General features: G+C 38.2%; 1 protein-coding gene, 1 long non-coding RNA gene and 2 other non-coding genes across 4 annotated transcripts in view; all 4 read right to left on the minus strand.

Moving 5' to 3' along the window:
• Nucleotides 1-2201, minus strand: part of LOC141381214 (uncharacterized) — a 150983-nt gene extending 148782 nt beyond the window's left edge. The window contains exon 1 of the long non-coding RNA XR_012401038.1: nt 2140-2201. This is a non-coding gene — a long non-coding RNA (uncharacterized lncRNA). The remainder of the gene's footprint in view (nt 1-2139) is intronic.
• A 3613-nt stretch (nt 2202-5814) lies between these two features.
• On the minus strand, nt 5815-9938 carry rpl3 (ribosomal protein L3). Its single transcript, NM_001001590.1, is given in 9 exon segments — nt 5815-5926; nt 6511-6726; nt 6810-6911; nt 7006-7166; nt 7381-7567; nt 7661-7796; nt 8149-8317; nt 8531-8723; nt 9855-9938. Coding segments are annotated over 9 exon segments (1212 nt in total). The 5' UTR covers nt 9858-9938; the 3' UTR covers nt 5815-5881.
• On the minus strand, nt 6000-6136 carry LOC137490811 (small nucleolar RNA SNORA54). Its single transcript, XR_011010872.1, has one exon. It is a non-coding gene; the product is annotated as a small nucleolar RNA SNORA54 (small nucleolar RNA).
• LOC137490813 (small nucleolar RNA U83B) lies at nt 7232-7329 on the minus strand. Its single transcript, XR_011010874.1, has one exon. It is a non-coding gene; the product is annotated as a small nucleolar RNA U83B (small nucleolar RNA).
• Nucleotides 9939-11152: the final 1214 nt, after the last annotated feature.

The raw sequence follows: 11152 nt of genomic DNA on the forward strand, positions 1-11152 counted from the left end.
GCAATGCTCTTTACTATACGCTCCATTAGGTCTAATACTAGTCTTGAATCAGAAATCAGGTGAAAAAAAAAATGGGGTCTCCATACTAGTTAATAGTTTTGCTAAATAAACACAGCTGATTTAAGCTTCAAATTTACATACGGAGCAAAAATAAAATCCATCTAGACATCATTTCTTGCATGTCATAATCTTTCTTTCTCCAGGTTAAGTGCTTGATTTGTAATATTAAGTACTGTATTTTATTGTTTTAACGAAACCTTTTCAATAGACGCTTTTTATTAGGGGTTAAATTAGCAAATTAGTCAAATTAGCTGTGGACATGAGCAGAAAGAACAAGACTGTACAGATGTCTGGGCAAAATGGTGCTTGATGCTTGACTTTTAATGTCTGGTAATCTTGTCTTTTTCTAATTGAAATAGTGTAACAAAGGAGCTCCGTTTCTGAAGTAGAACTGCTTTTTACATATTTCTAATGCTTAAATTTTGGGGTTTATTTAATTTAATAAATCTGTTTTATTTATTTGAGGAGCCATTCAAAATCTTTCTCTCTCAACCTTCCTTTAGGGCTGCCACAGCAGAATAATCTACACAGTCATTTGGTAGAGAGGTAAGCTCATGCATTTGAGTGCGGGGGCACACAATAAATTGGTAATATTTAATAATAGGGGCTTTCACACTGGATAAAGGAAGTTCAGGAACTTAGTTAGTGAAACTAGCCAGCAAGCCAGGTTCCACCCGAAAACTAATTTATTTTCCTCGTTGCAATCGCACCATCACTATAAGCAACTCTGAAGCAGCAAAAAGTAGGACTTAAATAAACATATAGCCTCTTTCACACTGTAAATTACCAGAAAATTACCAAAACAACTTGATCTGTAATTTAAATAAAATACACTGTTCATACAAAGCAGAATTCCAGCATGGAATTGGTAGTTTTTCTGGAACACGTTTTATTGTTTTTTTTTTTTTTTTCTTTAAAGGGCTGATTACACATGATCTCTTCATGGCAATTTACTAGTAATTTTCTGCAAAAGTTTGTATATCTGAAAGGGGCTATTGACAGTTTGTAGCTACATTTTGAAGGCTGAGAAATAAACAAAATGACAAAAGGCAGCAGTTAAAGGCAGCTAACTAATAAGCTACAAATGTGTATACTTTGTAACACTTTTAATGGAAGTGTTTTCTGTGACATGTCTTCACCCACTTACATCACTGTGGGTCCTCTATTGCTGGATTGTATCCTGCTCTGAAGAACATCAAAAATTATGTTTCTAGTCCTGTATTGCAAAAATAAAGGTAGACAAGCTGTCACTCCGGCAGTACCTTTTCAACAGGTACACATTTGTACATAACGTTTCTCTAGTTATACATATTAATAGTCAAACGTTCATTCATTCATTAATTTTCCTTCGGCTTAGCTTCTATTTCAGAGGTCACCACAGCAGAATAAAATGCCAACTATTCCGGCACATGTTTTACACAGCAGATGTCCTTCCAGCTGCAACCCTGTACTGGGAAACACCTATACACACTCATTCACACACAGTCAATTTAGTTTATCCAAATCACCTAGACCATGTCTTTGGAGTGTGGGAGAAACTGGAGCACCCGGAGGAAACCCACTCCAACACACAAACTTGAACTCAAAACTCAGACTCAAACCAGCAACCTTCTTGCTGTGAAAGGACAGTGTTAACCACTGAGCCACCAGTACTGAAACATGCCTTTTGAAATTTTTAGATACTAATATGTGTTTATACTGGTACGAACTGCCTGATGGTCAAAGCATCATTATGTCAAAAAAAGAGCAAGACTGTAAAGGTTTAAGATACTATTTGGGCCATTCAGTGTTCCATATTTTAGGGGTCCATCGCTGTGCCCTAATTCCAACCATGACTTTTCTCCTTCCATAGTGCCAGGAGTGCATTCATCCTATGGCATCTATGTTTATCAGGTCTTCGCTAGTAGGGTTGGACATCTTGATCAAATTGCATTTGCATGGATGGAACAAAATACAATAATACTGAAAAATAAAAACATGATCTTTAACATTATAAATTTTACTGTTGTTGATGTAGTATGGTTTCTGTCATTTTCTGACCCTATTGTGAAAATTGTTTTGATTGATTTTCTCACTTACCTTACCTCATGTGCTGCTGGGCCCACTTCCTGATTGATGTTTGCTCCGCCCACTGAGGTGATGGCAGACCAACGAGGGTATGAAATTTGGATTGTGTTTCATATACGATTCATTATCCTGCAACTTTTAAACAAAAGTACTTTTGGAGTAACCAATTTGAGAATATCATTTAGAACTTGATGTGGATTTATAACAACCAATATTGTGTCTCTCATAAAGTCTGTGAAATCTTTAAAATTATACATAAAATATATTCAACCAACCAGTTTCTCAAGAAATATAAAGTTAATCTTTCAGAGTCCTGTGTTTATGCGGAATGGATATTGAGACTTATGCTATTGTTTTTTTGTTTTTTTTTTGATTGTCTTTATGTTAAATAATTCTGGTTTGATGTTGAATTTCTATTTAATAAACTGAGTGGTCATAGAATTAACATAAAGAAAAGAGATGCCATATTTTACGTAGATACAACAAGATATATATAAGAATCTCCTGTTTATGTTAAATCTTTTGATATTATTAAGCAAGTTTCATATACACAAGTGTAAATGGTCAGAAAGAAAACCTAACATCTCCCATTTCTAGGCTGATTTAAAAATGTTTTTAAAAGCTCTTAAAGGACTTTTAAGTCAAAAAGCAACCAGAACTGAATATCATTCAAAATCTAAAATCCACTTCTCTATGGTAATTGTTATGTATACCCGCTCTTTTTCTTTCTTTCCTTCTTTTGTAAATTTACTTACATATGTTTTGCTAATATTTGAAAATCCTATTGTAATGTTTATTATGCATTTGATTGGAAATGTTCAGCCAATATAATTAAAAAAATACTGTTTCAAGAAAATAAACTCTGTATAGGCATACTGTCCCATTTACTTACACCGCAATCAACCCTAAAGGGGTGGTTCACCTAAAAATAGAATTTACTCATCCTTGATATGATCCAAACAGTTTTTTTCTTTTTCCTACTGTTGTTTGAACACAATAAAAACATATTTTGAGGAATGTTGGAAACCTGCATTGACTTCCATGGTATTTGTTTTTCCTACTATGCATGTGGTTACAGGTTTCTCATATTCTTTAAAATATCTTTTTTTTTTTTATCTGTTTTTAACAAGGTTGAGTAAATGATGACAGAATTTTCATTTTTGGGTAAACTACTCCCTCATTTCTGCTACTTTAAAAAAAATCAGATGGTTGCCATTTTACTCATGACTCTTCATGGCATTAAGCTTTATGACGTAGCCAGGGGATTTACTAGACTGTCTTATTTTACCACTCATAACAGCGGTGTCTAATCCAAATAGTCGCTTGAATTTTTGTTTGAGAATCACCCTTTGAGCCTGCGCATATGATTATGCTAGCATGCTAATTAGCCACACTCTGACCCCTTGCATTTCCCCCATTAAAATCTAGGTCAATTCTCGAATTCATGTGCCTTATAATCCAATCTTTCTTTTTTCTCCCTATTTCTCACTAAAGTTGGACTAAAGCGGCCTGTTGAAGTCTAAGCCTTTCCTTTTGATAAAGACAAGCAGCGACAAAAAAAGTGATGACAACACTCCGAGGTCTAAGCTCTTAAAAAGTCCTTGATAAATCCTTATGAATATTGTCATAAGGGTGGTGGTGAGTGTGGGGCAAAGTGATTCCTGCCAAGAATGCAGAATATCTAAGCAAGGAGGAAGAAAGACCTAAATAGTGTGTGAAGAGCAGCCAGGGTTCTTATTACGGCGTAAAATGATGGGGGAAGCAGTTTTGCAATGAGTCAGTGAGGACAAAGAGTCTTAATTAGGTGAGCTCCCTTTGGACTCGGTCGTAAACCACAGCCTCAATCCGAACTTGATGCACTCAGAGGGATCCTGGTTTCTCAAGGACAAAAACTACAGGCCTTGCAAAAGCGAATTCATTGTTGTTTGAGATCATTACAGCACAATTTACATGAGAAAATGCAGTCGAGCAATGAAAGTCCTCAGCATCCCTCATCCAACTGTGATGTAATGGTGGGATGGGGTGGCAAGCCAGAGGGAGCAGGGAGAGCCAGCTGTTTCTTTGCTATGGACATCTGGGCATCAGTGCTGTGGGGCAGTGCAGCTGAACTTGACAGAGGAAGGTAAATCCTTCTGATACCACCTTCATCAGTCCCATCATCCCTCATTACAATAAAGCTGCTGTCAGAATTTGAGCTAATTAGTGCTTCTTGAAAAATAAAGGCCTTTAGTGGAAAATTATTCACATATTTCCTGACATATGCTGGTCAAACTCATTTATGGAATAGAGGTAATACGCCAGCACACGTGTTTTGACAAAAGCACAAGCTGAGATTAAGTGTGGAGCATTCCAACTTCATCCTGAATCTACCTTTTCCCCTCCAGAGGAGCCTTGTGAACGTACAACACTAATTAAGGTATATACAGCATTCATTATCGACCAAGCACCTGAAGGCCAGGAATTTTGCTGTGTCAGGAGAGAACGCACAAGGCTGCCATTGATCTGCTTCCTGCTTTGCAGCACTGACTTCATTGGAAATATTAGAGGTCATCCACAAAAAAAAAAAAAAAATTAATAAATAAATAAAGACCACCTATCTTTTCAACAGCCATTTTTATGGCATTCATACAATGTTAACTTTACATCTTACGGTAGGTAGGTGTTATTCCAAGTCTTTGCAAAAATTTGAAGCAGGGTTTCTGCAGGTTTCTTTAAGTTAAATTTAAGACATTACGACTTAACCATTAGACTTGTACAAGGCTATATGCCAAGGATTCTTTTCCCGAATATCTTTTGGAAAATTCACTTGACCCATCAAAATATAACTCGCCTGACAACTTAATCAGGGTACTCCCAGGATCCTCCAAACTAAGTTCAAGGCTATTAAAAACTTTAATACTATTTCAAATTAAATTCAATGCCAACTTCGTACCCATTCCAACAGATGAGGGGAAAAATGTCAAATCTGTTTACATTTTAAACCCTTAAAAAAAAAAATAACTGTACAAGTGGGCTACTTGAATTAAATAAAACAAATTTTAAACTAAAAGTTAAGGTTTAATACATGCACAACAGTGTGGTCATCCACCTAGTGGGGGACATGAAGGTCCAACTGCTTTGTCATCTTAAGACTCGTCAAACATGACCACAAACCATTGGTCTTTGAGGACCCACATAATCTCTGCCCGCAAAGTTGGTGTTGAGTAGGGCTTCATCTAACGATTATTTTAATGATCGATTAATCTGTAGATAATTTAGTTATTTTTACCGGTGAGTTTAAAAGATTCTATCTGGCCCGGAAGTCAGTTTTTTTTTTTTTTTAAAGAACATTCACCTTAATGTTTCCATGGCGACGCATGTTTGTCACATGACACTACACAGCCACAACAGCAATGTATGACAAATGTCTCCCTTATTTTTTTTCCATTTTAATTTAACATTTACACGCTTGTTCATGTCATCAACTACATGATATTCCAATTCACAAACAAGTAATCGTGATCTATAAAGCAAGATGGACGCTGCCATGCAGGGCCGTGCATAGGGGGGTGGCTAGAGCCACTGCCCTCATTGGCTGAGGTGCCCCTCCTCAGGAGATAACCCACCCCCCTTTTCCCCCTTTAAAAGCTGCTCTGGATTTAGGATTTAAAAAAAAAAAAAACAATTAAAAAAATACAAGTCATGAACTTGGTTTTTGTTTTTATTAAACTCCGCAGTACTGCATGAAACCAGGCAAAACAGGAGCAGAACACAATTAGGCCATCTCTTCCTTGGCCAGGCGGTCTTTCTTGAGGGGTCCCTGTCAGAGAAAAAGGAGAAAACTGGTCACCAAGAGATCTAACTCACTCATTTAACTAATAAAACCAGAAGAGGAATGTCATCAGAGAGTGAACAGGGAGAAAGCACAAATGAGGCACCACTCCCCTGCCTCACTGAGTTTATTAATCTTGCACTGGAATGGAACCCAAATCTCAGACTGGTAGGCTGAAACAGGTTACGAACAGTGCACTGACCTGCACAGGACCAATGTGTTCCGCATTCTTTAGTCGCGCCACAATAAGCAATTACAAGCTCAATGCCAACTGAGCAGAGTGATGAAGCTATTGAGTCAGCAGATCTGTTGAGAACCTTAAGCTAAAGTCATCACTTTGGACCAGCTGCAAATAACCAAGTAAATGCAGCGTCACACAAGAGGCCCATAACCTCTACGCGACCGGAGGCTTAATGCTACCAATTTAAACTTCAGACATTACTCCAAGCAGCAGCTATGCACTCACTGAACTCGGTTTAATTAACTAATACGTTCAGGGTTTGTCTGTTTGCGATAGGTCACAGGACATGTGCAGAGAAGCCATTGTGTCTCTTAAGCACTCATCCACTCACCATGAAGTTCTTCTTCTCTTCGATGGTCTGGAAACGTCCATGACCAAACTTGGAGGTGGTGTCGATGAACTTCAGGTCGATCTTCTCCTGAGCACGACGGCTGGTCTGGACCAGTAGAGATTTGCGCAGAGTCAAAACCCTCTTCTTGGTTCCGACCACACAGCCTTTCAGCATGAGGAAGTCATTCGTCACCTCACCATAATGCACAAAGCCACCCTAAAATAAAAAAGGCATCAGTATTAATGCATGCACAAACATAATTTATCAAATTCACAATAGGGAGACAACAGCACACTCACCAGAGGGTTGATGCTCTTGTTGGACAGATCATAATCAGTAGAGGCGTTGTTCTTGACAAGTTTTCCGTCCTTGTTATGATAGCCCACACCAATCTTGTAGATCTAAAGGTGAACAAAAGCATGCATGAGGCAAGACTGCAACAAAACGTCCACAAACGTATGCCATGAACATTTGAGTGACTTTCTGAAGCATTACCTTTTTGTTGATTTCTGTGCGGTGGTGGTAGCCCTTCTGTCCAGCACGAGCCACAGAGAAAGCCACACGGGCAGGATGCCAGGCTCCAATACAAGCCACCTTACGCAGACCACGATGGGTCTTGCGGGGCAGCTTCTTTGTGTGCCAACGGCTAGTCACACCTACAGAAACACATCTTTGATCAGAAAAGTATTCAAGTTTGCATTTGCTTCTAAAAAAGGGCAAGTGTGCTGTCAGAAGGAAGGCAGCATGGGAAATTTCCTCATGCGTTTCGGGCGCCATGCCTGACGCGGTTAATCCATGTTTTTCATCATTACATGCACGACGCTAAAGTAAACACTTCAAAAGCGGGAAAAGAGAAAGCAGTCCACCTACCCTTGCATCCATGTCCCTTGGTAACACCAATAACGTCAATCATCTCATCCTGAGAGAAGACATTAGCAATGGGAATGGACTGCTCAAGCTTCTCTCTGGCCCAGTCAACCTTATCGGAGATGGTGCCTCCGTTCAGCTGGATCTCCATCAAGTGAGACTTCTTCTGTCTGTGGGGCAGCAGGCGCATCTGAGGAAAAAAGGAAAATCATGCAATGGATTAAATTTAAAAATTAAATCATTTTAAACAATTACGGAGTTAAAATGAGCAGTTTAAGCTCACCTGAGTGTGGGCAATGATGCGAATGATCTGGCAGTACTTCTTCATGGAGGAAAAGTCTTTCTCCAGCTGCTTCTTGCCCTCTTCATCTTGCCACCTCTTGCAGTACTTGGTAAAGGCCTTCTTCTTGGACTTATACCTGAAGGTGGTAGATGAGGGCAGGGGAGAACAAGAGGTTGGCACACAGTTCCTTCATAGCCCAGTGGGCCAGTGGAAGGAGACTGGGCACGGCTGCTTGCCCATCCTCATAAAAAAAAAGGGGAGGCATCGACAGCACTAGGTCATTTTGGCTCATGGCACGGTTTCTAAGGAGCCCTTTCCACCGGCCAGCGGAGCCCGGAGCTCATCAGGGCACGAGGCACCTGAGCGGAGCTGCACCATACCGACAAATTAGACTGGCTCAGAAAAAAACAACATTGTTTAATCTGGCCAGCTACCACCAGCTCCAGACTAAATATGCATGCACTGCGACCAGAAGTTGTTTAACTTACCAGTTCTTGTAGAAGCGACGCTTGCACTCATCACTGATGTGCTCAGCAAAGATGGTCTTGAATGAGCGCAGACCACGAGGGGTCATGACGTATCCAACAACACCCACCACAATCATGGGAGGAGTCTCCACAACGGTCACTGCCTCCACCACCTCCTTTTTGTTGACCTCTGAATGGGTTTAAAAAAAACAAAACTTTAAATTCTGCAATAAAAAAAAGTTTTATACAACCAGACTGATCAAAGATATTTTTAAAGTTATGCAACTGCTCTCAGTACTCGACATTCAGCAAGGGCTCATGGCCCAAATATGTCCGCCCGTCGAGAGTATCATCAATGGCAGACATAAAATTTCAGCATGCAAGAACTGAAGGGGTCACTCACTTGAGCCAGGTCTGTCGACCTCACGGACTATGTGGGTCATGCCAGCCTTGTAGCCAAGGAAAGCAGTCAGGTGAACAGGCTTGCTGGGATCATCTTTGGGAAAACTCTTCACCTTGCCACGATGGCGTTTGCACCTCTTGCGGGGCAGGAAACCCAGAGAGCCGTGGCGTGGGGCCGAAAATTTACGGTGAGACTAAAAGAGGGAAATGTAAATAAATTATAATGCTTCACAAAGGAGTGAATGAGATGCATGCAAATGTTAACCTTGCCAAAAAAAAAAAAACATGTAAAAAAGTTTTTGCAAGCATGTATTTTACAGTACGTAGTAAAAGAAAAAAAACTCAATATTTGTTAATGTTTTAAAATATTTATATTTGTTTTACCAAAATAAAGCAAAAGTGCCAATTTCACATTCTTCACATCCATAATGGTGTCATCTCCATAACTGCATAGCTTTATCCTCATGAATGCATTAAGTCAACTAAAATTAATTGTTTCTTCTATAGTGCGCAGACCCATCCTTTAGCATTATTTTGGGTTGTGCAATTAGCAGAATTTTTACAAAGTATGTTGTAACGTTTTTTAATCGCCTATAACACGTTTAATTTCCTCATTTAAATAACATTTAAAAACTCACAAATTTAACATTTTCTGACCCTGTAACTCTGTGGTTTGTCGATTTGGAAAGCATAAATTCTTGTAAGGTTTCAATAGAGTTAATTTCTGTTAAGTTTATTTTGAGATTTTACTGCAAATATATATTTAACAAATTGAACTAACGTTAAAACTCAAAACATTCCTTAACTTAAAAAACCTTATTTACCGTTATTGCAATTCACAACTTCACTCAGAAAAAAAAAACCATTGTACACAAAACTGTATCGCATATATGACTTTAAAATTACCATGAGAACGTTAAATACAAAAATACATATATAAAAGACACGGTTACTTTAACTTCTGGCTAATAAAACCGAGGCCTGACTCGCCGGCTGCCGCACAACGTGTGGAGACCGTGGCCATTACAAACACTTACAAAAAAAATTCTTTATTATTTAAGTAACAATCTTAGATTTCAGTTTTGAGATTAACAAAACCTTCAGTCGTGTATACTTGTTTTTAAGCCTAATTTAGACAAGAATGTTGCCATTTCCTCATACAGCCGAAAACCCGTGCGCCATGCGTAAAACCCTCTTACAACCTGCAATAAACATAATAAAACGCTTATCTGGCTTTAATAAATACAACACAAACTGGGATGTATCTGTAAAAAGTACGATGCGTTTGATTTTGATCGGGTTGTAAGTAAAAGCCGCACACTCACCATTTCGTCTCCTGTCCGATTAAAAGAGGGCGAAAGGAATGCGGCGCTTCCTTATAAAGCTGGAAGCACGTTCGACGTGTATGCGTCACAACTTGTGTCTTTCGCACAGACGTTATGATCCTCCAGTGGCGGCGTCGCCCTCTATGGGAGAGTAGTAATGAATTGGACTCCACACGTGGCTGAAGTATGTTGAAAGTGTGTAAAAAATCTCAATAGTTTTTAAATTATTTTAATCTTGATGTTTATTACTATCATTATCGGACGGTGTACGTGACTATCTAAAACAGTTTGCAAGCAGAATCAGTAACACATGAAGGGGAGTTAAAGGGATTGCTCACTTAAAACTATTTACTCAACCACATGATATCACTTTTTTAGGAGTTTATTTATTCTGTTGAACACGAAACAAGATAATTCCAAGAACACTGAAAAACCTGTAAAACTGACATCCATGGTAGTAAAATCAAATACCATGTGATTCAATGGTTACAGGTTTCCAACTCTGTTCAAAATATCTTTTGTGTTCAAAAGAAGCGAATAACTCACAAAACATTTGAAACCGGTAAAGGGGGAGTAATTGATAACTGAATTAAATTTTTTTGGGATGAACTATCCATTTAATTACAACTTTTATTTACTTCTACTGATTTTTGTTATATGTATCAGAAACTTCTGAGTAACGTAATTTCGATTCTTTATATGTCCTGTACATATGGCTGAATTGACAATAAAGCTGGCTTTGACTTAGAACTTTCAACAAGCACAGCCTCAGGTATTAAAAATTATTTTTTTAGACCGATTGTATGCCTGAAAATATTATAGAAGTCAATAGTTACTGGCCTTTAAATTTCATTGAAAAAATTTCTTCGTTTGGGTTTAATAGAAGCAAATAACTCAAAGGTTTGAAACATGTAAAGGGTGAGTAATTGATGACTGAATTAATTTTTAGGTGCTCTCTCTCTCTCTCTCTAACAACAACTTTTTTTTTTACTTCTACTGATTTTCATGTAATAATTATTATAAACATTCAGCAAGCACAGTCTCAGGCATAATAAATATTTCTTCAGGCACATTCAATCTCTATTATTTTACTGTTCATAAGCTACTCAACCACTCAAATAAAAAAAGAAAATACTCTCTTGTGTTGCTACGTGTTATGTACCATTAAATACCTTTTGTTATCAGAAGCACAGCAAAGCAAGCAGCCTGTTACTGAGATATATTTTTACCATTTAAAATAATGCATCAGTGTAAATGTGGGTAAAAATGTGATTTATTTTTTTAGGATGCCAAAAGCT

The sequence above is a fragment of the Danio rerio genome, chromosome 3 (genome assembly GCF_049306965.1).
Source record: "Danio rerio strain Tuebingen ecotype United States chromosome 3, GRCz12tu, whole genome shotgun sequence".
NCBI classification, from domain to species: Eukaryota; Metazoa; Chordata; class Actinopteri; order Cypriniformes; family Danionidae; genus Danio; species Danio rerio.